The sequence below is a fragment of the Myotis lucifugus genome, unplaced genomic scaffold (assembly GCF_000147115.1).
Source record: "Myotis lucifugus unplaced genomic scaffold, Myoluc2.0 scaffold_412, whole genome shotgun sequence".
NCBI lineage: Eukaryota > Metazoa > Chordata > Mammalia > Chiroptera > Vespertilionidae > Myotis > Myotis lucifugus.
The window spans coordinates 433,408-461,156 of NW_005871460.1; the positions used below are offsets into that span (position 1 = coordinate 433,408).

Sequence of the window (27,749 nt, forward strand, 5' to 3'; positions counted from 1 at the left end):
TACTGGGGATGTGCCAGCAACCAAGGTACATGCCCCTGACCATGAATCAAACCTGGGACCCTTGCATCCGCAGGCCGACGCTCTATCCACTGAGCCAAACCAGTCAGGCCAGCTTTCATTCTCTTGTCTGTCTTTTCTAATCCTTTTAGCTGCCTCACTCAGGTTCACCCCCTGCTGGTGCTGCACACTTTAGAAAGATCTGCCTCCAAGCTTCCAGGGTGGGTTCCTGCCTCAAACTCCGCCCTTACAGGAAACAGCTCCAGGAAACAGCTTGGGGGAGGGCGCAGCTGTTGCCAAGACAACCCCTGTAGGACCGACTTCCTTCCACTCTGTCGCTGTTTGTATGTGAGGAACACCACCCATTGTTTTTATTTAAGTAGATTTTATTTTGTAAGTTTGTCATGCTACCTCACTGTTTGATTGTATTTTTTCTAGAAATTTGTGGTGAGTCTTTTCTCAGATGTAAATTTGCTGTGTCTGTATCTTTCTTAGTACCCCTGATCATATGTTCTGCCTAATGTTTTATGAGTTCTGGCAATTTTCTTTAACATAAACACAATGGGATAACCAATATGGATGTTAGAATTACACTCATTTTGTGCCTTTCTGATTTAGGAAATTCATTTTTGTATTGGCATAATGTGTTTTAATACCTGAGGATATTTTTTCTATTGATTTTTTATTTTTTTATGTATTACTTGTTTTTAATTGAGTTCAGAGAGGAAATGAGAGAAATACACATCAATGATGAGAGAGAATCATGCATGGGTTGTGCCCTGCACTCCCCCTACTGGGGATGCAGCCCAGAATACAGGTGTGTGCCCTTGGCCCAAATCAAACCCAGGATCCTTCAGTCCCCAGGCAGATGCTCTATCCACTGAGACAGTGGCCGGCAAACTTGCTGCTCAGCAAACCGCAGCTCATGAGCCACATGTTGCTCTTTGGCCCCTTGAGTATGGCGGTATTTTGTGGAAAACCCACACTCAAGGGGCCAAAGAGCTGCATGTGGCTCATGAGCCTTGGTTTGCCCACCACGGCACTGAGCCAAACCAGGTAGGGCCCCATGTCAGAATTCTGTGGAGAGTGTCAGACCATTCCTATGATCATCTTTCCAGTTTCATTGTTCTGGAGGTTAGTTTCATTTAGAAATTATTTCTAGCCCTAGCAGGTTTTAGATTTTCTTTTTTCAACTCCTCTGCTACATTACTTAGTTTTAAAGCTTTATGACACGTTCCAATTGGGGGGTATACTTCATTGTGTTTTTTGGTCTGAATTTTAAAAAGTAGATTTTTACTGATTTCAGAGAGGGAGAGAGTGAAAGAAACATTAATGATGAGAGAGAATCATTGATCAGCAGCCTCCTGAATACCCCCCACTGGGGATCAAACCCACACCTCAGGCTTCTACCCAAAATAGAAAACAAACCCTGATCTCCTCTTTCATAGGTTGATGCTTGTATCGTAAGTCATACCAGGCCAACTTGGTCCTAATTTTTAAATAGTACAAGGTTCTTACAGAATTATGAATTTTAAAGATTCACTGCACATATGCATACCCATCCATCATTATTTGTTATTTATAATATTTTATGTGGTTTTAAAGTGTTGGGGCTGTATATTACATAGGTCATCTTTCAGTATGAATGTGTATGTCTTTTTTCTTTTTTTTTGTATAGCAAAGATGGAAATTTATTGAAGAATAGATACAGACTCACACGTGGGGAGAGGGAAGAGTCCCACAGAGAAAGGGTCCCACTGAGTTCTTTTTCCACATGGCTTATAAAGGCTGCAGTTCCTGTGTCCTGATATCCCCTCTCATTGGTCAATATTCCCCTTCAAATTGGTTACTATAGTGATTCCTAAGGCCATCCTCCCTTATAGTATTTCCATCCCTCTGGGCTGTCTTCTTTTCCATCAGAATGAAGGGCTTCCTTCTCTTTATTTTGTAAATATAGACCTTTCCTGGCTACTTCCAGTTCCCTTGTCTTTTGTAAGACCATCCTTCATCAACATCAGAGAGTTCATACAGGAGAAAACTCTTATAAATGCACTGAATGTGGAAAGTATTTCACAAGTAGCAATGGTCTCTGGTATAATCAGAGAGTTCACACTGGAGAAAGCCATTATGAGTGCAATTAATGTGAGGAATCTCTCAGCCAAATTTCTAAATTTGCTCTCCACATAAGATTGCAAATGTGAGAAATTTCTTAGATGTGTAGGAAATGTAGTTTGTTAGTTAGGACTTAACAATAGTACAAGAAAATTTCTGAACCCTCATTTTTCTAAAATGTATCTCACGCATTTAATTACCTATATTATGTAAAGTTCACATAAGTGTTTTGGCTGTTGTGTTTGTGTGTTTTTATGTTGGAACACTGTAATTATGTTGCACGTTCTAACATACAGAGATGTCCTGCCATATCTATGTCACTGCATATTTCTGTTGCTGAAGGCATTTCACCTGAACCACCTATAAGGTCTCTACAGATGGCATCAATCACCATGTTATGCCCAGATTTCAGGATCCCCAAGAGACCAACCAGGGAGCCAATCGTGTCTGATACAAAAGCAAAAGAGTCTTTATTTCAAACCCGGGTTTGGCTCCCCTACCCTCCTTACCGACTCAGCAGCAAGTGGCAAAGAGAGGCCTAGCCCGGTGGGAAGAGGAGTTTTATAGGGGGGTGGAGTAAGGGGAGGAAAGGGGACTTTGGGCCCTGCCGATTGGCCAGGTGCAAGTCGGTGTCTGGTTACACAGGATGTGGTCATATCTAGGGCGCGCACTTCCCTTGATTGTCATTGGTTAGTTTAAAGTAATCCTGGGTGTGGCTAGAAGAGGCTTGGGCTTCCGGGAAGAAGCCTTACCAAGCACATGGCTGTCCAAAAATGGAGGATCCAGGGTAAGATGGAGGGTGTAGTCCTCACCCTTTCATTAATCCTCCTGTGCCGAGGGAAGCTAAGTCTGTTGTCTAATTTGTTGAAGAAAATTAGGAATACCTGAGCCCTTAGTTCTTATTTGGTTCCCTGTCATGAGTTGCCACATAGAACTGATTACTGTTGGTTCCAATAAACATAATAAACTGCCATTTCAGGGACACACTTTCCCTAGATGCTAATAATGAGTTTATTGAGCGCCTATAAATCATCAATGGGAGAACTGCCAGACTCAGGTTTCTTTCTTTGCAAAATAATGAAGGCTTTTTCCTAAGACGTCTTTTATCTTAGGTGTTCTATTTACTGTGTTGATTAGTTTATAAGGAGATGTGGGCTCTCCAAGCATGATGAAGTCAAAAACTTTTATGTGGTCTCAAACATTTTTGCCCATGGAGGAAGACTAGTCCAAGAAGCGCAGAGAACCCCAAACAAAAGGAATCCAAAGAGGACCACACCAAGACACATCATAATTAAAATGCCAAGAGCAAAAGACAAAGAGAGAATCTTAAAAGCAGCAAGAGAAAGAGACTCAATTACCTACAAGGGAATACCCATACGACTGTCAGCTGATTTCTCAACAGAAACTTTGCAGGCCAGAAGGGAATGGCAAGAAATATTCAAAGTGATGAATACCAAGAACCTACAACCAAGATTACTTTATCCAGCAAAGCTATCATTCAGAATTGAAGGTCAGATAAAGAGCTTCACAGATAAGGAAAAACTAAAGGAGTTCATCACCACTAAACTAGTATTATACGAAATGCTGAAAGGTATCTTTTAAGAAGAGGAAGAAGAAGAAAAAGGTAAAGATACAAATTATGAACAACAAACATGCATCTATCAACAAGCGAATCTAAGAATCAAGTGAATAAATAATCTGATGAACAGAATGAACTGGTGATTATAATAGAATCAGGGACATAGAAAGGGAATGGACTGACTATTCTTGGGGGAGGGGAAAGGGGAGTGGGAGATGCGGGAAGAGACTGGACAAAAATCGTGCACCTATGGATGAGGACAGTGGGTGGGTGTGGGGGCGGAGGGTGGGGCGGGAACTGGGAGGAGGGGAGTTATGTGGGGAAAAAAATGTAATAACCTGAACAATAAAGATTTAATTTAAAAAAAAAAAAGAGTGACTCCTTCTAGGAGACCAAATAAAGGGACACCAGCAATACTTGGGGCATTTGTTCAGGAGGACATAACAATAGTTCCCAGAGTGAAAAAACCACTCATTGAATTTCCTCCTCAATCACAGGCTCTAACTCCCCAGTATGGACAAATATGGTGGCACACAGTAAATCTAGCAAGCTCAGGGGGCCTGGGATGGCATAGCCAATCTTGCAAACTCAGAGGCTAAAAGTAAACCATATAGGATGTTTTCAAGTGAAAACTTTCCAAGTAAAAGCTAGTCACCTGGTTATTTATGTAGTAGCCTGTTGGGGTTTTTTTGTTTGTTTGTTTTGTTTATTTTTGTTGTTGTTGTTTTGTTTATTTTTGTAAAGGATAATTTTTACCTTATTGAACCTGTCCATTGTCTTTTTGCATCTGGGATGACATACCTTTGGATTTTCAGGGACATTTCCGTTTCACAGACTCCTAAGCACAATCTCCCAACACAGAAAATCACAGAGCCCCAATTATTTTTATTTATTTATTTTTATTTTTTAAAAAAATATTTTATTGGTTTTTTACAGAGAGGAAGGGAGAGAGATAGTTAGAAACATCGATGAGAAAGAAACATTGATCAGCTGCCTCCACACCTCCCACTGGGGACGTGCCCGCAACCCAGGTACATGCCCTTGACCGGAATCGGACCTGGGACCCCTCAGTCCACAGGCCAATGCAGAGCCCCAATTATTATTGCTCTTGTGTTAAATATTACCTGTTAACTAATCGATAGACGTAAAAATAATTGTGTGTCTATTTTTTTTACTGTTTATCCAGTCTAAGAGATTTTCCTCCTTACCTCTCCCCCCTAATTTATCACCAGTGAATGTCATGTAACCCCCTTATGTCTTCTCCTTTGAGGCTAATGTATAAAAAAGATGCAAAACTGCCGTTCTCCCGAGCATTCCTCAATCTGTTGTTCCTTTCCTTCCTGGCAAATGTCTCCGACTTGAGTCAAATAAAGAGAAAAATTCTCCACAATTTGGACATTTCTTACATCACCAAAAGCAATTGACTCATGGGAAGCAGGAAAAGGTTACATGGAGAGGTGTCAGCATTTCCAGGGACTCAAGTGATGGAAGACAGATTTATAAACACAAATGTAGAGCAGACCCAGAACCCAGCAAGCTAGAGCTTTCCCCTTGCTTTCAGACAACAGAAGAAGATGCTCAAGGCCCAGGTGAATTTGTTTTCATTGTGTGTGTGCATGTTTTTAATCCTTACCTGAGGATGTTTCTTTTTGCCTTCCCCAACTTTCCTCTGAGATTCTGCAGTAATTTCCATGCTTCCATGTCTCTGAATCCACTCCATCAGTGTTTTGTTCATTATATTCCAAATGTGAGTGCAATCAAGTGATACTGTCTTCTCTGACTGACTGATTTCACCTAGCTTGACGCTCTCCAGGTCCCTCCATACTGTGTGACAGGGTAAGAGATTATTATTATTTTTTTTTTTACTGCTGCATAGCATTCCATGGTGTAAATATACCAGTTTTTTATCCACTCATCTACTGATGGGTACCTAGGCAGTTTCCAGACCTTTCCTATTGTAAATTGTGCTTCTATGAACAGAGGGGTGCATACTGTCTACTTGATTGTTTCAGGTTTCTTAGGATATATTCCTAGAAGTAAAATCACTGGATAAAATGGCAGTTCCTTACCAAATATTTTGCAAAAACTCCAAACTGATTTCCATAATGGCTGTAGCAGTTTGCATTCCCACCAGCAGTGATCTGGGTTCCCTTTATTCCACATCCTCCCCAGCACTTATGCTTTGTTTATTTGCTAATGGAAGCCATTCTGACAGTGGTGAGGTGATAACTAATTGTTGCTTTAATTTGCATCTCTCTGATGATTAGTCACTTTGAGCATTTTTCACATGTCTCTTGGCCATCTTATCCACACTGCAGCCCAGGCAGAGCTGACACTTCCGGTGGCATCAGAAGCAGATGGTCTTAAATATGAGTGTCTGTTTTGTGACATGAACTTTGTATAATGGATTCAATGGAGGCAGGTTAGATCAATTTAGAGACTTGAGGCACCTCCCCCTGCTACAAATGAGCTGAAGGAGACACATGCCAAAATCATGAATGAACAAACAGTGCCTTGCCATTCAGAAAGAGCAGGTCCTTAAGAAAGATATGCAAAACCTGCCACGCAGGTGCCTGAAAAAAAACTTGCCCCAGACATCCCCTCCCCTGAAGCCGCTAGAGGACCCTTAGTATACTTGTTGTATTTGGGGCTCTTTGCCCCTAAATCCAGTCCTTTGTTCAACTGTGAAATACCCGATCCTGGATTTGGAGGGGGAAAACTACATTACCCACAAGGCCACGCATGGAATGCCAACAGGAAGAGCCAATGGGGGCTCAGAGAAGGCATTTCCCTTTGGCCGCTTCTGAAGGGCGGGACTATGGTCCTCGTGGGGAAGTTTTGTCTTTTCAAGCCTCTGTCTCAGTCGCTTAGGATTTCCTGGTCTCACAGTCCCGTGGAGAAGGCCGGAGAGTGGTGCTCCCCGCCTCACAGCCAATGATCGGAGCCTCAAGGGGTGCTCACAGCTCAGGCTTGGGATTGAAGCTCGGAGTCACTGCCCGAACCGACGCCAGGGCCGGGACAGGGACCGCCATTCCTGCAGCGGCTTCTACTCCCGCCCGGCTCAGCCCACAGAGGGCAATGGCGGCGCCCCCGCTGAGGAGACGGGCTGAGGTGAGTTCAGTCCCCCAGGCCCTCACCGCCTCCTCACACAGACACCACAGCCTGGGGAGGGCGCCTGTCCCGTCCTGCAGCTCAGTCCCGCGTGGAGGCCCGTGAGGAAGGCGGAGGGGAGAGAGGAGTGTTGTGGCTTCTGAGGACACAGCAAGTGCAGGGCAGAGAGGACGGGGGTGACTTGCATCTGAAGGTCCCTGAGGATGTAGCTGTGAGTATTGACGGAAAGATCGGAGGTTGCAGGGAGGACAGCAGAGACTCATGCGGGGCTTTCCCGGCTGTGGGTCCATCTGGGGCCTGGGGTGGTCCTGGATCCGGCTGGACTACAAGCTCTCTACACGCCATATGCCAAGTTCATGGGTGAGTCCAGCGAGATCTAGTGGCATTGGAGCAGGAAGAGGGCAGAGCTGAGGGAGTGAACCTGGGGTCTGAACATGGGAAGGGGATGAACATACCCAGTGGTGTGCACATCTGGAGGAAGTGTGAGCTGATGGTCCCGGGACCTCCTGTGGGGACTTAACGGTGAAGCATAAACCGACGCTTGGCTTTGTCTTGGCGGCAGGATCTAGGAGACTGCAGTGGTGTTGCCTGGGAGGAAGGCTGGGGCCCTGCAGGCATCGCCCAGACCTTAAATGGCATTGCCCTCTACCCTCCCCTCCCTCAGTCCTTCCCTGCCATCCCAGCTGCTCTGCTGAGGGCTATGCAGTGAGTAATGGGACTGTGATGAGAGAGCAGCCTGCACTGGCATTAGGGCCTGGTGTCCACACTAACTGGGTGCCCTGGAGGAGGTTGAGGGGGGGAAGGTGTGTAAGGAGTAGGATTAATGGTCCTCAGAAAGGCAGGTCTGCTTAAAATTGTCTCCATTGTGACAGGTTGGCGTGACCTTTGAGGACATTGCCCTGTACTTCTCCAGGGAGGAATGGAGCCTCCTTGATGAGGGTCAGAGACAGCTGTACCTGAACGTGATGCTGGAGAACTTTGAACTTATATCCTCGCTGGGTAAGACCCTCACTGTCACCTGTGACCTGGACTTGGCTTTGAGGTTTCCCAGACCTCATCCCCCAGGGTGTGCTCTGTCCTCCCATGTAGACTGTGGAACTGCTTGATTTTCCAGATTCCTGGGTAGTTGCTGTCCTGGGGAGGGTTGGTCTGTTTCCACTGCTCCCTTCTATTCCTGAAGTCCCAATACTCCCCGCTGCACTAAATTCACAGAGAAGGACTTGTGGTTGGTAGTGTTGCTGGAAGCCTAAGGGATTCTACCTTGATCACTGAGGAAAAAGCATTTTCTATATTCCTGTTGGTCATTTGTATGTATTTCTTGAAGAATTGCCTCTAAATCCTTATCCTGTTTATTAACTGTATCTTTTGGTTGAATAATCTTTGGAATACCTTGTATATTTTATATATTAATTGCTTTCGACATACAGGAATACATATTTTTTCTCGTGCTTAATTGTGCTTTGCAGATATGGCTCCCCACACCTGCTTTTCTACAAAATCCATGTTTTGTTTTTGGCAACCCTGGGTTCAGCAGGTCTAGTGCCCCCATGTTGCTAGCAAGCTCAGATGCTTGGTACTAGTGCTTAGCAATTAAATCTTGTTAATGAAGTTATATGGACTTTGCTTTTGAGGCAGAGTCATTGCATTGTTATTAGCCTGCAGTATAGTATTAACATACCTTCATTATTCCCAGGGAACTGCAACTCTTTGTGTGAATTTCTGTCTATATCGCAATATTCGCTTTATTGTGCTGATCATAGCCAAATCCACAATATCTCCAAGAGATTCCTTCATATGGTTTGCAAGTATTTTCTTCTGTTCTCTAGATTGCCTTTCATTTCATGTTGTTTATTGCTGTTCTTCAGTGAAGATGCTATTTTCTTTATTTGTTGCAGTGTGGACTGTTTATGTTTTCTATTTTGTGCGGTGGTTGGTGTCACATTCAGAAAATCCTGTTCAAAACAAACCTCTAGAACTTTTTCTCTATATTGTCCTGAAGAGTTTTAAGTTTTAGCGCTGACATTTAATTCTGTCATACAGTTGGCTTAGATTTTATCAGAGCTGTCCAGTTTTGTTGTTTTACACGTGAATGTCTGTTTATACCAGCACCTTTCGTAGAAGAAACTATCTTTCCCTTCTTCTGTGGCTTGCAGCTTTGTCAAAGATTACTTAAAAGTATGTGCCTGAGTTTTTGTTTGTTTGTTTGTTTGTTTGCTGTTCTGTTCTGTTGATATGTGTCTGTGTTTCTCCAGCAACACACTGTTTGCTTGCTTTCTCTTTGTAATAAATTGAAGTCAGGGAGTGTGATGCCACCAGCTTTCTTCTTGCTCAAGATATCTTTTGCTATCCTAGCCCAGTGGTCGGCAAACTGCGGCTCGGGAGCCACATGCGGCTCTTTGGCCCCTTGAGTGTGGCTCTTACACAAAATACCACATGCGGGTGCACATGTACGGTGCAATTGAAACTTCATGGCCCATGCACAGAAGCCAGTATTTTGTGGAAGAGCCACACTCAAGGGGCCAAAGAGCCTCATATGGCTCGAGAGCCGCAGTTTGCCGACCACTGCCCTAGCCCGTTTTGTTCAGTGGATAGAGGCTCGGCCGGTGGATTCAAGGGGCATAGGTTTGATTCTTGTCAAGGGCATGTACCTTGGTTGCGTGCACATACCCATTTTGGAGTGTGCAGGAGGCAGCTCATGGATGTTTCTCTCCTATGGATGTTTCTAACTCTCCCTTTCCCTTACTCTCTGTAAAAAATCAATAAAATATATTTTTTTAAAAAGATTGCTTTTGGCCGAAACTGGTTTGGCTCAGTGGATAGAGCGTCGGCCTGCGGACTGAAAGGTCCCAGGATCGATTCCGGTCAAGGGCATGTACCTGGGTTGCGGGCACATCCCCAGTAGGAGATGTGCGGGAGGCAGCTGATCGATGTTTCTCTCTCATCGATGTTTCAAATTCTATCCCTCTCCCTTCCTCTCTGTAAAAATCAATAAAATATATTTTTTTAAAAAAAATATTGCTTTTGTTAATGGAGGTCTTTTGATCCCATTTCCAGATTTTCTGTTCTTTTCTTTGTAAAATACCATTGGAGTTATTGGGATTGCATATAATCTGTAGTTTGCCTTGTGTACTATAGCTATCTCCACCATATTTCATTTTCTGATCCATGAACACAGGTTGTCTTTCAACTGATTTGGGTTTTCTTTCATTCCTTTCATCACTGTCTTATAGTAGTCCCTGTACAGATATTTCACATTTTGGTTGAATTTATTCCTTTGGGTTTTATTGTTTTTGATTCTTTTTTATTTATTTTATTTAAAAAAATATATATTTTATTGATCTTTTACAGAGAGGAAGGGAGAGGGATAGAGAGTTAGAAACATTGATGAGAGAGAAACATCAATCAGCTGCCTTCTGCACACTCCCTACTGGGGATGTGCCCGCAACCAAGGTACATGCCCTTGACCGGAATTGAACCTGGGACAATTAGTCTGCAGACCGACGCTCTAGCCACTGAGTCAAACCGATTAGGGCTGTTTTTGATTCCTCAGTAAATTTGATTACATTCTTCATTTTTCCATCAAAGAATTTATTATTAGATTGTAGAAATGGAACTAATGGTTGCATGTTTATTTTGCATCCTGTAACTTTTCTGATTTTAATTCTTTATTCTTCTTTTATCTTCACCCGAATAGTGAGGATATTTTTTCCACTGATTGTTTTTTTAGAGAGAGAGAGTGGGAGACAGAGAGAGAGAAAGAGAAACATCGATTGGCTGCATCCCACATGTTGCCTCTACTGTGAGTGGGGATCGGACCTGCAACCCAGGTATCTACCTTTGACTGGGAATCAAACCTTACCCCTCAAGTTTACAAGGCAGTACTGTCATCAGTGAAGCACATTGGCTAGGTATATTTATTTATTCTTTAAATTATTATTATTTTTTTTATTTTTCTCATCAAGATTTTAATATTGGTGTAAATGAAAATTTTCATTTAGAAAAAATTAGAGAAAAGTTTCCATTTATTTATTTATTTATTTTTTAAAATATATTTTATTGATTTTTTACAGAGAGGAAGGGAGAGGGATAGGGAGTTAGAAACATGGATGAAAGAGAAACATCGATCAGCTGCCTCCTGCACATCCCCCACCGGGGATGTGTCCGCAACCCAGGTACATGCCCTTGACCAGAATCGAACCCGGGACCCTTCAGTCCTCAGGCCGACGCTCTATCCACTGAGCCAAACAGGTTTCGGCTATTTCTTTCTTTCTTTCTTTTTTTTTAAAAAATATATTTTATTGATTTTTTACAGAGAGGAAGGGAGAGAGAGATAGAGAGTTAGAAACATCGATGAGAGAGAAACATCGATCAGCTGCCTCCTGCACATCCCCCACTGGGGAAGTGCCCGCAACCCAGGTACATGCCCTTGACCGGAATCGAACCTAGGACCTTTCAGTCCGCAGGCCGACGCTCTATCCACTGAGCCAAACCGGTTTCGGCTATTTATTTCTTTAGAATAAAGATTTAGTGCACCAATACAGCCAAAAGAAAAATAGCTTTGCCCTGTCATTTCCCGAAGAAAGCACTGCAGTTACTCAGAATAGGCTAAAAGAAAAGAAGCAATCCTGGCGTTCTAGATTTTACGGAAGGACCACATGAGACTATGTACATCGATTTGATGTGCAAATATATGTATTTTTTTATTTCTTAGAGGAAGAGGAGAGAGAGATAAAAACATCAATGATGAGAGAGAGTCATTGATCAGCTGGCTCCTGCACGACCCTCCACTGGTGACTGAGCTCAAAACCAGTGCAGGTGTCCTAACCAAGAATCCAATTGTGATCTCCTAGTTCAGGGGTGGGCTATCTTTTTGTGAGTGCGTGCCAAAACCAGCAAAATCTCTGACTCAAAATTCTTCTGCATGCCAACCCTAATTTTTTTTTAATATATTTTATTGATTTTTTACAGAGAGGAAGGGAGAGAGATAGAGAGTTAGAAACATCGATGAGAGAGAAACATCGATCAGCTGCCTCCTGCACATCTCCTACTGGGGATGTGCCCGCAACCCAGGTACATGCCCTTGACCGGAATCGAACCTGGGACCTTTCAGTCCGCAGGTTGACGCTCTATCCACTGAGCCAAACCGGTTTCAGCTATATATTATTCTTTATTTCAGTCAGTGTATGCTTAATTTCTAGTTGGTCTTTTTTCATATCCTCCAGGTTCTCACTAAATTTATAGGCAGTTTCCAGAAAATTCTTGAAAAACCTTAGAAATGTGGTTTTGAACTCTATATCCAGTCGTTTGCTGTCCTCCATTTCTGTCATTTGTGACCTGTTTCTTTGTCTTCGCATTTTGCCTGCTTCCCTGTGTTGGTAGAGTGGTTTTGTGTGCTAGGTGTCCTACAGGGCCCAGTGGCTCAGCCTCCCCAGTTACCTGAGGTGGACACTCTTGGTGCACCCCCTTGTGGGCTTTGTGCACAGTCTTGTTGTAGTTATGCCTTGATTGTTTTAGGTTTCACTGGGAGGAATTGAAATCCAGGCCAATTGGCAGTGAGAATCAGCTGTGTTTGCAGTGGGAGAACTGTGCTGAGGACACCCTTCTGGGGCAAGACTTGCTTCAGTGGGGCTTTGGTGCTCACTGAGTCTGCCCCCTGAGTGTGTTCCTTATGAATCTGAGGAGTTGTAATCTGGATGGTCCCACTCTGACCACTGGGTACTCTGGCTCTTGGGTCTAAGGAGGTGCTAATTAAGCCTCTTCTTGAGGTTACCCAGCAGGAGCTACGAAGAGATATGCAGATTCCCCTTCCTTTTTTGGGATTTGGGGGTTCCCAGATGAGGCCCAGCTGTGAAGCAATGCAAGCTGCTGTGGGGCCTTGGGCCTTCTCTTGGAAGTTCTGGGTCTGTCTGTCCCAGCTGCAATTTGTTAGGTAATTTTCAGGTTGCAAAGGGCCCGGGCATTCATATGCAAAAGCCTTTGCCACAGCCTGGATGGGGCGGGGTCTCGGAAGCAACGGGGGAGCAAGCAGCTATGGCTGATTCTCAGCCCTGCCCTAAGGGGCCGAGAGTCTCAGTGTCCCGGTAATTGCTTCCAGTACCTCTGAGGGAAAGCCGCCCTCAAGTTCCGAGTTCTGCTGCCAGACTGTCCAGTTTCTCCCTGTATGAGCCCTGGGTCCCCAGAGACTTCCCAGAACTGGAGTTCAGAGCAGTCGGGAGCTTGTGACTCCCTCCAGATTAAAAAAGACAGCCGTGTCCTCAGTTGCCAGCCCCTTTCCGCTCCTGCCGCAGCCTCCGTACCTCTGCACTTTACTTTTGTAGCTCCTCTGAGTCTCAGTGTGCTTTTCTCTTTTCTTCTAGTTGTAGAATTTCCACTCTGGATGATGGATGTGGTTCTGGATGATGTCCGTTCTGTCTTTTAGTTGTATTTTTGAAGTTGTTGTTGGAGGCAGCAATTTCCGGTGTTTACCTATGCCGCTATCTTGGTTTCTCTCGAACCAAACCAGTCAGGGCAATAGTTCGTTTTCGACACTTCTCTCTGGTACTCCTGTCTCTAATTGCTTTTTTTCAATGTTTTCCAAGTCAACTCTAAGGTCAATAAATTTCTGCTTCCAAATTGATGTACTCTGAAATTCAATCAACTGCATTTCAAAGTCAGCCATGTCTATCCATGAAAACATTTGTAAGTTTAGTTCCTCCAGTTTCAAGCTGTCTGGAAACCTCATGAATTTTGCTGTTTCTTCCAGTTCTCTGAATTTCGCAAATCTTGAGAGGAACTGCTCAACAGTTGACTCGATGATGTTTAAAAACAGCTTTTGAAGGCTTTGACAGTCCGTTCTGTCATCTTTTGGGAGGCCTTTGATGTGCCTCTTGAGGTTTGGGAAATATCTAAATCTCTCACCATCCACATCCCTTTTTAAAACTTCCAGTTTCTTTTCAAAAGCCTTTATGTAACCAAACATAACTTCAGGTGTCTTGCCAGTTCCTTGTTATTTAACATTTAAGTCATTCAAATGTTCACAAAAATTTTAAATGGAAGATTATAAGAGAGGGTTTTGCGTGCCAGCAAAAGTTACTGGCGTGCCATGTTTGGCACCCATGCCAGGGGTCCCCCCCCCCCCCCGTCCTAGTTCTTGAGTCAATGCTCAATCAGTGAGACATACCGGGCAGCATTTATTTATTGATTTTAGAGACAGAAAGGGAGAGATTGAAACAAAGAGAGTGAGGCATTGATGTGCTGTTGTACCCATCTGTGCATTCATTGGTTGTCCCCTACATGTGCCCTGATGGGGGATCAAACCCACAACCTTGGGGCATCAGGGCCACACTCTGAAAAACTGAGCCACCTGGACCGGATTCAGACCTTGTTTATTAATTTCAGGAGCTCATAGTGGGATCTTGGTAAATTTCTCTATGAAGGGTCATGTCATCTAACATCAACATTTCTTATGATGCATTGTGGTTCATAGTGACAGGTGTAATGTCTTATCTTTTATTTATTTATTTTTTTTACTTATTTGAGGCTTGGTTTATGTTTGTTTTTGCTTTAGTGTAGCTAACAGCTTGCACATTTTTATATCTTTTTTTTAAATATACCTTTTAGGTATTCCTTTCTTTTGTCTTGTCTCTCTTTTATTTATGTTTGTTCTAATATTTATGGTTTCTTTCCTTTGAAACCTTTGGTTTACATTCCTGTTGTGTTTCTAGTTTCCTGAGGTGCCATGTTAGGTTCTTTGAGATCTTTTGTGACAATGTAGGCATTTATCTCTCTTAAAATTTCTCCTTAGAATTACATTTTCTTTTTTAAAATATATTTTATTGATTTTTTTACACAAAGGAAGGGAGGGAAAGGGATAGAGAGAAACATTGATGATAGAGAAACATTGATTGAGCTGCCTCCTGCGCACTCCCTACTGGGGATGTGCCCGCCACCACGGTACACGCCCTTGACCGGAATTGAACCTGGGATCCATCAGTCCTCAAGCCAATGCTCTATCCACTGAACCAAACCAGTTAGGGCTACATTTTCTGAATGTTATACATAAGCTTTGGTACATTGTCTTGTTATTTACTTTGCCTATAGGCTTTTTGAGATCTCTTGTTTTTGGCTACCCTGAAATTCTTATGTCTTTCTTTAGTATTCCTTTTACAGAGAGAAGAAGGGAAATGGGGGGAGAGAGATGAGGGAGAAACATCAATTGGCTGCCATCTGCACAGATGAAAACCGGGTATGGAACGCACATTGTGATTGATATGTGCCCTAACCGGGAATAGAACCCTCGACCCTTCAATACACAGGATGCTGCTCCAACCAACTGTAACACACTGGCCAGGGCGTTGTGTGGTTTTTGGAAACAAAAATTTCTGGTTTTCTTTGAGAACAGGCCACTGGGATCAATGAGAACAGAAGTATCATGGCTGATAGTGGTATCGCTGACCCTTTATTTTTATTTATTTATTTATTTATTTATTTTATTAAAAGTTACATTTATTCAGCGTCAGGATCAGACCATTACATTTAGCAATCAACAGCAAGGGTGCAAAAAAAAAAAAAATTTACATTAAAACCCTTGGTTGGAATGCTTGACACTTTCCATAGAACAGACACTAAAATAACCTGTTATACAATTAGTCACAAATGCAGTCCTCGAGTTTTTTTGCCCATTCACAGGAGTATTGTCTAACACATGTCTTCTTTGTAGCAGCTAGGCCCTGCCACCACTGTGCTTGGCTGAGTTCACAAATCTGTTGTAACCTGTAGCTTCCCTGTCACTTCTCTGGCTCTCTTCTCCTGCTAAGCTTTGTTTCCTGGCAGTAATTAAAACCTTCTGCCACTGCCATAGCTACTGCTGCTGCTGGAACCGCCATAGCCTCCTTGGTTTCGTGGTTTGGCAAAGTATTGACCTCCACCACCATAGGGGTCAGAGCTTCTGCCTCCAAAGTTTCCTCCTTTCATAGGCCCAACATTTGAAGATTGATGGTTGTAATGACCAAAATCATTGTAGCTTCCACCACCTCCAAAATTGCTTCCACTACCACCGCCAAAGCCGCCTCCGCCTCCTCCGTTGTTATAGCTGTCATAGCTGCCACTCCCCGCCATGCAAAACCACCTCAACCACGGAAGTTTCCTCCAGGACCAAAGTTGTCGTTTCCACCAAAACCACCTCCATGATCACCTCTGAAGTTTCCAGAACCACTTCGACCTCTTTGGCTGGACGAAGCACTAGCCATCTCTTGCTTAGATAGAGCTTTCCTTACTTCACAGTTGTGGCCATTTACAGTATGGTATTTCTGAATGACAATCTTGTCTACAGAGTCATGGTCGTCAAAGGTTACAAAAGCAAAGCCTCTCTTTTTGCCACTGCCTCGGTCAGTCATGATTTCAATCACTTCTATTTTCCCATACTGTTCAAAATAATCTCTTAGAGGATGTTCTTCAGTGTCTTATTTGATACCACCGACAAAAATCTTTTTCACAGTTAAGTGGGCACCAGGTCTTTGAGAATCTTCTCTCGAGACAGCGCTCTTTGGTTCCATCACTCTTCCGTCCACCTTGTGTGGCCCTGCGTTCATGGCTGCATCCGCCTCCTCCTCAGTGGCATAGGTGACAAACCCAAAGCCTCTGGAGCGATTGGTGTTTGGATCTCTCATCACCACACGGTCCGTGAGCATTCCCCATTGCTCAAAATGGCTCCTCGGACTCTCATCGGTTGTTTCAAAGCTCAAACCTCCGATAAAGAGCTTCCGTAGCTGCTCCGGCTCTTTGGGAGACTCAGACTTAGACATGATGACTGCAACAGGGGAAATTCCAACGACGCTTACTCCGCGGCGTTCACCGGCAGAAAGGAGTGATCTAAGGAACGTATCTCTCTTTTTAATTTTTATTTACAATATATTTTTATTAATTTCAGACAGCAAGAAAGAGGGAGAGAGATAGAAACATCAGTGATGAGAGAGAATCATCAATTGGCTGCCTTGTGCATGCCCCCCCAGCTGGAACCGAGCCTGCAAACCGGTCATGTGCCCTTGACATGAATCGAACCTGGGACCCTTCAGTTCACAAGCAGATGCTCTATCCACGGAGCCCAACTGGCTAGGGCTGACCCTCTTTTTAAAAAAAATACATGTATTTATTTCTGAGAGGAAAGGGGGCGAGAGAGAGAGAAACATTAATGATGACAACGTGTCACTGATCAGCTCCCTCCTGCATGCCCTCTACAGGGACTGAACCCACAAAAAACTGGGCATGTGCCCTTGAGTGGAATAGAACCTTGGACCTTTCAGTCCGCAGGCTGACACTCTATCCACTGAGCAAACCAGCTAAGGCTGACACTTGCTTCGTTCCTTCCTTTATTTATTTATTTCCTTAGTTAGTTAGTTATTAACCGTTTATTTTTCATATATTTATTTATTTTTTTTATAGAGAGGAAGGGAGAGGGATAGAGAGTTAGAAACATCGATGAGAGAGAAACATCAATCAGCTGCCTCCTGCACATCTCCCACTGGGGATGTGCCCGCAACCCAGGTACATGCCCTTGACCGGAATCGAATCTGGGACCTTGCAGTCTGCAGGCTGACGCTCTATGCACTGAGCCAAACCGGTTTCGGCTAACTGTTTTTTTTTTTTGAACTTAGATATCTTCAAATGTGTTTGCTCACCCAGTTTCCTGTCATCCTTTCTATGCAGTTGTCCTGACTTGGTATTCTGTATTACTGTTTGTCTTCATGGTACTCTTGTCCCCATTCCCTGTGGGATTTTTTTTCATGGATAGCTGTCTACTTACTCTCGGATAGGGAAAGATTCTCTGTCTGTGATTCTGCCATCTTGCTGTTGTCGTTTTCATAGGTCTTTTGCCTGTGATCTCATTTGTGGTTTGTTGTTCTACGACAGTGCTGACCATACCTCATTTTAGTTTTTCTTTTAAGATTTGCATCATTTATCTCATGCTGTGGCTCAACTTGGATTTAAGAGGCAAAATCTTTTGTGCATCACAGGAGAAACATGACTTTATCAATGACAGGGTAGACCCAGAGGCAGTCTTGCCTTGGTGAAGGACTCTGAGGGCGGTTTTCATGCCTGGGGTTTGTTACATTCATAACTAGGAAGCCATTTTGTTCAACAAAAGAAATGTTTTGTTACCATTGCCCACTCCTCACCCAATTTTACTTGTTCTTGCTTAAGGTTGAAACTTTGCCTATGACTCAGTTTTAATAGTGATCATTCTACTTGGATTCCCAGCCCATGGATAACCTGAACCTCTTTAAACTTTGCACTTCTACCTCTATCACACATCTCGGCTTTACTGCACTCCAGTGTTGTTGCATACCTGCAGAGCTTTAGAGTGCAAATGTATTATATTGATGCTGAACATCACATACTTTCCTATGATTGATATTTTATGGGTTTGAGCACATTGAATTTATTTTACACAGACTCATTTTGCCAGCATGAAAGGTCCTAAAGGAAGCCATTTGTGGAGTAATAACAAGCAGACACAGCCTCTCTTCTTTTTGTGCCAGCCTATGCTTCTGTTCTCACTTGGTGAGATTTTGATCATTCAGTGACCTTTTGGGCCATGTTATATATAACAGCCATTTCCTGAGTAGCTAACTTACTTATCTTGAAAATCATTGTATGGAATCATGTCCAGTTGTGACATAAACAATTGTGGTGAAGATATTATGTTTTTATCAGGTCAACATGCACTTTACCTACGTTTCCTTTTGAACAGGTTGCTGCTGTGGAGCAGAAATTATGGAGGCAACGACTGAACAGCAGGTTTCTGTAAGATTGTCACAGGCAAGGAATCCCAAGTTAGCCTTGTCATCCCGGAAGAGCCACCCCTGTGAGGGTTGTCGACTAGTCTTGGGAAACATTTTCCACGTGATGGAGCTGCAGGGAACACAACACAGACAGATACTATTGAGGTGTGGGTCATGTGATAAACGATTTTATTTCTGTGCAAAATTTCAGCAGCAGCATGATACAGAGAAGACTTACATTAGAGGTGTGGAGAGGATCTCACTTGCAAACAGCTGCAATTTCAATGTGTCCCAGAATCATTTCACCTGCGGGGAGGTTGGGCAGGGTGTTCTTACCGGGTCAGGACATCTCCACCTAAAGGCTATTCAGACCAGGGACAGTCCAACTGCAATTTCCATGTGTGGGATGACGTTTCAAAGGAGAAAAAAATATTACAGTAGAAAAGAATGTAAGAGAGACATTAGTTGCACCCACACGTTTATTCAGGAAAAAGGTGTCCATCTTGGAAGTGGGTGTTGTGTGTGCTCTGAATATGGAATTTATTTCACCAAATTTTCTAGCTTTCATTATCAACAGAGAGGTCACACTGGAGAAAAGCCTTATAAATGCAGTGAATGTGGGAAATCTTTTACACGGAGCAATGCCCTTCGTTATCATCAGAGAGTTCATACCGGAGAAAAGCCTTATAAATGCAGTGAATGTGAGAAATCTTTTGCATGGAGAAATGCCCTTCGTTATCATCAGAGAGTTCATACCGGAGAAAAGCCTTATAAATGCAGTGAATGTGGAAAATCTTTTGCATGGAGTGATGCCCTTCGTTATCATCAGAGAGTTCATACAGGAGAAAAGCCTTATAAATGCAGTGAATGTGGGAAATCTTTTGCACAGAGCCATACCCTTCATTATCATCAGAGAGTTCATACAGGAGAAAAGCCTTATAAATGCAGTGAATGTGGGAAAGCTTACACCACTAGGACTAATCTTTGTTGTCATCAGAGAGTGCACACTGGAGAGAGGCCTTATCAATGCAGTGAATGTAGAAAATCTTTTGCCACTAACACCCAGCTTCGTAGTCATCAGAGAGTTCACACTGGAGAAAAGCCTTATAAATGTAGTGAATGTGGAAAATCTTTTACATGTAGCAGTGGTCTCCTATATCATCAGAGAGGTCACTCTGGAGAAAAGCCTTATCAATGCAGTGAATGTGGAAAATCTTTTATCGCTAAGGCTGAAGTTCATATACATCAGAGAGTTCATACGGGAGAAAAGCCTTATAAATGCAGTGAATGTGGAAAATCTTTTACCAGTAGTAGTGACCTTTATTATCATCAGCGTACTCACACTGGAGAAAAGCCTTATAAATGCAGTGAATGTGGAAAATCTTTTGCACGGAGCACAGCACTTCGTCATCATCAGAGAGTTCATACAGGAGAAAAGCCTTATAAATGCAGTGAATGTGGGAAATCTTATAAAGGTAGAAGTGGTCTCCAATATCATCAGAGAGTTCACAATGGAGAAAGCCCTTATGAGTGCAATTAATATGAGGTATCTCAGCCAGATTTCTAAATTTGCTCTCCACTAGAGTACAAATGTGAGAAATTTCTTAGATGTGTAGGAAATGTAGTTTCTTAGTTTGAACTTAACAATAGTACAAGAAAATTTGTTCATCCTCATTTTTCTGAATTATATCCTATACATTTAATCACGTATCTTTTGTAAAGTTCCCATAAGTGTTTTTGCCGTTCTATGTGTGTGTTTTTATGTTGGAACACTGTAATTATGTTGCACGTTCTAACATACAGAGATGTCCTGCCAGATCTATGTCACTGCATATTTCTGTTGCTGAAGGTATTTCACCTGAACCACCTATAAGGTCTCTACAGATGGCAGCAATCACCATCCTCCTGTGCCAGGGAAGCTATGTCTGTTGTCTGATTTGTCAACGAAAATGAGGAATACCTGAGCCCTTGGTTCTTATTTGTTTCCCTGTCTTGTGTTGCCACATAGGACTCATTACTGTTGGCCCCAGTAAACATAATGTTGCAGAGGGCCTGCCATTTTCAGGGACACACTTTCTGTAGATGCTAATGATGAGTTTATTGCGTGCTTACGTCATCAATGGAAGAACTGCCAGTCTCATGTCTCTGGTTTGTAAAATAATGAAGGCTTTTTCTTAAGACTTCTTTAATCTGGGGTGTTCTATTTACTCTGTCTGTTAGTTTATAAGATCAGGGCTTTCCAAGCATGTTGAGGTGAAACACTTTTATGGGGTCTCAAACATTTTTCCCTTGGGGGAACATATGGTTCAGAAATTAGCTCATCAGTTTTTTGCAAATTTACTCTGCTGCCCATATTTTCCTAGGAAACACTGGGATACTCTACTTCTCATGTGAAGATGGGTGCGTTGAGACATAGAGATCAATCCAAAGAGGGCGTAGCTGAGACAACCTCAAGTGTGTCTGGGAGCATGAATTTTTTCTCCTGTTTGCAAGCAATGCCAGTCCGTGTGAGGTGAATCTCTTGCCCAGGTCCTGCAGGAGGCCCTGTGCCCTAATGCCTACAATATCATGGGTGATGGTCACTGGTTTGAGGACAATGGCATTCAGGGAAAACCCTTTCACTACAGAAACGTTGACCTGATTGTGATTGGATGAGACTGCACCCCTTTAGATGGAATAGTCCTCACCTAACTGTGCATCCAGGAATTATTTTGAGGAAAAGACCACAAGAGCTGTTTGTACACAGATCTGAGGGTATCCAGGGATGTGTATCTTCTGTGGAGCAGCCATTGTCATCTACACTAATAAAAGAGAAACATGGTAATTAGCGTAGAACCGCTACCCTTCCCATTGGCTAATCAGCATATCCTTATGCAAATTAACTGTCAGCCAAGATGGCGGCCAGCGGCCAGGCAGCTGGAAGCGAACATGAGGCTCGCCTGATCCAGGGACTGCAGACTCCAACGATCCCCGCCTGACTTGCCGGCCTCTGAGCTACAACTCTAAGAAACTTTGTAACAGATATAGAAGCTAAACAAAACCCCAGAAACCAGCTTTCAGCCAGCCGGGATCTCAGAGCTAGAGTTATACATTGTTTCGATTATAGCAGCTGAAGCCTCAGAGCTAGAGCCAGAGCTAAAGCTGGCCCAGAATAAAAAGAAAAAAAAAAGAAAGGAGTGGTTGGGAGCTTCAGTCAATTGCCAGCCTGAAAGCAGCCCTCAGCCCCTCACCCAGACTGGCCAGGCACCCCAGTGGAGACCCCACCCTGATCCAGGACACCCTTCAGGGCAAACCAGCCGGCCCCCAGGCCTCTATCCTATATAGTAAAAGGGTAATATGCCTCCCAGCACTGGGATCAGCAGAGCCGCGAGGCCTCCTGGCACCGGATGAGCATGACAGGGGGCAGTGCCCCAAACCCCCCGATCGCCTGCGGCTCTGTGTGTGACAGGGTGTGGCACCCCAACCCCACCCCACACGCAGGTCCTGCTCTGTGTGACAGGGTAGAGCCACAACCTCCCCATCGGCCCTTCCCTGAGTGTGACAGTGGTGGTGCCCCAACCCCCTGATCCGCCCTGCTGTGTGTGTGACAGGGGGCGGTGCCCTAACTCCCCTATCGGCCCTGCTCTGTGCGTGACAGGGGGCAGTGCCCCAACCCCCTGATGGGCCCTGCTCTGTGCGTGACAGGGGGTGGCGCAGCAACCTCCCCATCGACCCTGCCTTGAGTGTGATAGGGGGCGGTGCCCCAACCCCCCAATCAGCCCTACCCTGAGCGTGACTGAGGGTGGCATCAAAACCTCCCAATCCGCCCTGCTCTGTGCATGACCGGGTGGTGCCCCAACTCCACAATCGGCCCTGCTCTGAGCCCGAACAGGGGCTGCACCTAGGATTGGGCCTGCCCTCTGCCACCCGGGAGCAGGCCTAAGCCAGCAGGTCATTATCTCCCGAGGGGTCCCAGACTGCGAGTGGGCACAGGCCGGGCTGGGGGACTCCCCCCTCTCCCCCTCCCCCCAGTGTACAAATTTTTGTGCACCAGGCCTCTAGTTGATTATAATCAAGATGTTTTGTGGCTCCTGAAGTTTCTCAGAAGTTCTCATCAGAGCCATTGTTGCGCTGGCATCAAAAGAAAGATGGAGAAATTAAAGATTGAAATAATAATTTAATCAAAAATAGAGTGCAAAATAAAAGAAAAAGAAAGATGGAGACAATGGCTGTCTTTACTTCAGGAATGTGGCTTTTGTGAGATTGGGTGAAAGTTCTTCATTTTTATTACATTTTCTGTCACTGAGATGAGACTCACCCAGAGGTCATAAGTACGGGTATTGAATATAGAGTTGCCACACCTCTTCTTCCAGAATACTAGTGAACCATTTTTGATAACTATAATGAGTAAATTACATGTGTTAAGTATAGTGTTTCATAAATCTTGACATGTGCATGAAACTGAAACCATCATTATAGTCATAAAGCTGACCATATCTGTCTCTGTGTAATTGCATAATGACCTCTTTTAATCTGTCCCTGTTCTTCACAGCTTTCCTAGTTTCCATGGATTTACATTCCATCTTCATAGAGAACTTTATTTTTCTGCTTTAGTTTATGTTTCATACAAACTTGGAGTTTTATTAAAGTCACACTAGTAACTCATAGTTTTTCCTGATATTCTTATCACTGATATATCACCATCAGTTTGCCCACTTTAATAAATATTTGGTTATTTCTAATAAAGCTAGTACAAACATTTCTTTATAATTCCTTGTATGTATATAAGTGTTATTTACCTTTGTCAAAATTTCAGTGCACAGTCTGGGGTTTTTGAGTTGATGAATGTTTAAATTTACCGAGATTAGCAAATTGTGATCTAAATGGAGTATACCTCCAGGGCCAGTGTGGCTCAGTACTTGTCCATCATCTTGTGCAGCACAGGGTTGTGGATTTGATTGCCAGTGGGGATATGTGCCTGTGTTGTGGGCTAGAGCCACAGAAGTTGGTGTGCAGGAGTTCACTGGCCAATATGGCATTCTTCCATCAATGTTTCTCTCCCTCCCTTCTCTCTCTAAAAATTAATAAACTATTCTTTAAAAATAAAAAATAAATCTATCCCTACCCAGTTTGGAACAGTGGATTGAGCGTCAGTCTGCAAACTAAAGGGTCTCTGATTGGATTCTGGCCAAGGGCACATGTCTGGGTTTGGGGGATGAATCCTCAGTAGTGTGCATGCAGGAGTTGTGATCAGTGATTCTGCTTCTCCCTTCCTCTTCGAAATTAATAAGGAAAATTGTTTAAAAACAGAAAACATCAGTGTCTATGAGCATGTCTCACTAAGAATGGAATGACTCACCCAATAGACGAGCTCTATGGTATGCTAATAATAAAGATTGTTTTAAAAAAATAAACCTTAACTGATTTTGCTTTTTGGCATAAATAATCAGAAACAAAAGGATATAACAACAGAGGCATGATATAAAAATGACAAAAACATTATATGACAACAACAAAAACGTGATATAAAAACAACAGTGATGCAAACAATGACTGATAAAGTGAGTAAACTTATTCTAATATCTCCCTGTACACCGTAATAAGAGTGGAAACACTTTCAGAGTGCTTGACTAATTTCCTTTGTGATGAAGTACTTAGAACTTTAACTGTAAATGTATAATTTGGGTTACTGTAGTGTTCCAAAGAATAAAAAAACATGCAAAAAAAGTTTGTTTGTGTTATATATCTCTACTGTTACCAATATATGTAAAATGTCTTTTCAAGGAAAAATTACTCTAAGGTGGACTCGTACCTTTGGTGGAAAATAAAGCCTCTTTTCCTGCCACATGCATTTAATGATGAATATACAGAGTCTCCCCAGCTTTGTTGCCCTACTGTGGGTGGTGGTGGCATTGACACATTAAGAACTGGGTATCTGTGGGACTGCTTCCTACTCACCCATCATTTTGTTACCAAAGACTTAAAGCAGAAGGCAGAGCAGGGTGGGCGAAGCCCAGGGCCCGATGTTGGCAGGCTTGCGGTCTCGTGCTCTCGCGTGGCCGCATTGAGCACAGGGGTTGATATTTTCCCGTTTGGACACTTGAAGGAATTACGTGGACAGAATTGGCTTGCAAATTGTTATACTTAAACAGCTGTGTTTGCTTTATTGCAATCTCTACACTAATAAAAGAGAAAGATGCAAATGGACCATATCTTTGTGACACCCACCAGCCAATCAGGAGTGACTATGCAAATCAACCCCAAAAAGGTGGCAGGTTAATTTGCATACGTAGTCCCTCCCAGCTGGAGCAAAGACGGGGCCAGCAGCCAGGGGAAGGAAGGCCCATCCTTGCACGAATCTTCATGTATTGGGCCTCTAGTCTATTATAGCTACTAAAACTGCCTAAAAGGTAAATAATTTTATCGCTGACTTCTGTAGCTAACTTTAAAATTGGAATTTGATTTGTAGTGATTTTACTTAGATTTCTGTGCCCAGAATTTTCTTATAGTTACTAATTTTTTAAATTAAATCTTTATTGTTCAGATTGTTACGTTTGTTCCTCTTTTTTCCCCACATAACTCCCCTCCTCCCAGTTCCCTCCCCACCCTCCGCCCTCACTCCCCACCCACTGTCCTCATCCATAGGTGCACGATTTTTTTTTTAAATATATTTTATTGATTTTCCACAGAGATGAAGGGAGAGAGACAGAGAGCCAGAAACATCGATGAGAGAGAAACATCGATCAGCTGCCTCCAGCACATCTCCCACTGGGGATGTGCCCGCAAACCAAGCACATGCCCTTGACCGGAACCGAACCCGGGACCCTCCAGTCCGCAGGCCGACGCTCTATCAACTGAGCCAAACCGGTTTCGGCGTGGTGCACGATTTTTGTCCAGTCTCTTCACGCATCTCCCACACCCCTCTCCCCCCCCAAGAATAGTCAGTCCATTCCCTTTCTATGTCTCTGATTGTATTATAATCACAAGTTCATTCTGTACATCAGATTATTTATTCACTTGATTCTTAGATTCACTTGTTGATAGATGCATATTTGTTGTTCATAATTTATATCTTTACCTTTTTCTTCTTCCTTTTCTTAAAAGATACCTTTCAGCATTTCATATAATACTGGTTTGGTGGTGATGAACTCCTTTAGCTTTTCCTTATCTGTGAAGCTCTTTATCTGACCTTCACTTCTGAATGATAGCTTTGCTGGATAAAGTAATCTTGGTTGTAGGTTCTTGGTATTCATCACTTTGAATATTTCTTGCCATTCCCTTCTGGCCTGCAAAGTTTCTGTTGAGAAATCAGCTGACAGTCGTATGGGTATTCCCTTGTAGGTAATTGAGTCTCTTTCTCTTGCTGCTTTTAAGATTCTCTCTTTGTCTTTTGCTCTTGGCATTTTAATGATGATGTGTCTTGGTGTGGTCCTCTTTGGATTCCTTTTGTTTGGGGTTCTCTGCGCTTCTTGGACCTGTAAGTCCATTTCTTTCACCAGGTGGGGGAAGTTTTCTGCCATTATTTCTTGAAATAGGTTTTCAATATCTTGCTGTCTCTCATCTTCTGGCACCCCAATAATTCTGATATTTGTCCGCTTGAAACTGTCCCAGAGGCTCCTTACACTATCTTCACACTTTCGGATTCTTTTTTCATTTTGCTTTTCCAGTTGGGTGTTTTTTGTCAAATCTTTGGTTTGATTCTTGTGCTCCTCTGGTCTGCTATTGGGTATAATATTCTTTATTTCCGTCCGTGTATGCTTACTTTCTAATTTCTTTATCGTAGCATCGAGGGTCTCATTAGTTTTCGTGAGGCTCTGCTCAAGTTTATTGCAAGCCCTCAAAATTGCGATTCTTAGCTCCATAGCTCCATTTCTGTCATGTTTTTTTGTCTCCGCATCTTTTATGCTTTCTTGGTGCACCCCCTTGTGGTCTTTGTGCGCAGTCTTCTTCTAGCCAAGCCTTAATTGTTGTAGTTAACACTAGAGGGATTTGACCACCAGGCCAACTGGCTGTAGGAATCAGCTGTGTGGAAAACTTCAGTCCTCTAGGGAGGCGCTAATCCAGCCTTTGCCTGAGGCGATCAGCAAATGGCTCTGCGCAGGGCTTGGGTGGGGCGGGCTCAACACGGCGGGGGGAGGGAGCAGCTATGGCTGCTCTCAGTCCGTCCCCAGGGGCTCTGCCTCTCTGTCCCCGCAACCGCTGCAAACCTCGGAGGGACCGTAGCCAGACAGTCCCGCTTCTCCTGTTTGAGTCTGGGTCCCTAGAGACTCGCCCGGATCTGTAGCCCGGAGTCTGAGACTCCCTCCTGATTGAAAACGACAACCGCGCCCTCAGCCACCAGCCCGCTTTGCGCGCGCACCGCCGCACCACCGTACCTTTAAATTTTCCACACTGCGCCTCCTCTGAGCCTCGTAATGCTGTTGTTTTTCCTTCTAGTTGAAGAGTCTCTCCTCAGCCAGCCTTCCTGTGGTTCTGGTTGATGTCCGTTCCGTCTTTTAGTTGTATTTTTGAAGTGGTTGTTCGAGGCAGCAAACTCCGGTGTTTACCTATGCCGCCATCTTGGTTTCTCGATGTTTCTAACTATCTATCTCTCTCCCTTCCTCTCTGTAAAAAAATCAATAAAATATATTTTTAAAAAATTATTTAAAAAAAACATTTTCATTGATTTCATAGAGCATGGAAGAGGGAGCAAGAGTTAGGAACATGGCTGAAACTGGTTTGGCTCAGTGGATAGAGCGTAGGCCTGCGGACTGAAGGGTCCTGGGTTGATTCCAGTCGGGGGCATGTACCTGGGTTGCGGGCACATCCCCAGTAGGAGATGTGCAGAAGGCAGCTGATCGATGTTTCTCTCTCATCGATGTTTCTAACTCTCTATTGCTCTCCCTTCCTCTCTGTAAAAAATCAATAAAATAAAAAAAAGAGTTAGGAACATGAATTTTGAGAGCACAGCCGGCATGGCTCAGTGGTTCCACGTGGACCTCGGAACCAGGAGGTTACGGTTCCATTCCCGGTCAGGGAGGATGCTTGCGCCTGGGCTAGATTCCCAGTGAGGGGCATGCAGAAGGCAGCTGATCAATGATTGTCTCTCAGCATTGATTTTTCTCTTTCTCTCTGTCTCCTTTGAACTCTAGCCTCTCCCTGCAAAGACATTCCCAGGCAGGCACTTCTCACTCCCTGATACCCACAAACACCTTTGCCTTAGGGTGCATTTT

At 43.6% G+C, this 27,749-nt stretch overlaps 1 protein-coding gene and 1 pseudogene across 1 annotated transcript; one reads left to right on the forward strand and one right to left on the reverse strand.

Annotated features, from left to right (window-relative positions):
• The first annotated feature begins 7,748 nt into the window (after positions 1-7,748).
• LOC111823166 (zinc finger protein 660-like) lies at positions 7,749-20,741 on the forward strand. Its single transcript, XM_023743763.1, has 2 exons — positions 7,749-7,798; positions 18,528-20,741. The coding sequence occupies exons 1-2, from the start codon at positions 7,765-7,767 to the stop codon at positions 20,096-20,098; spliced, it is 1,605 nt and encodes a 534-aa protein (XP_023599531.1). The 5' UTR covers positions 7,749-7,764; the 3' UTR covers positions 20,099-20,741.
• LOC102441158 lies at positions 15,394-16,624 on the reverse strand (annotated as a pseudogene).
• Positions 20,742-27,749: the final 7,008 nt, after the last annotated feature.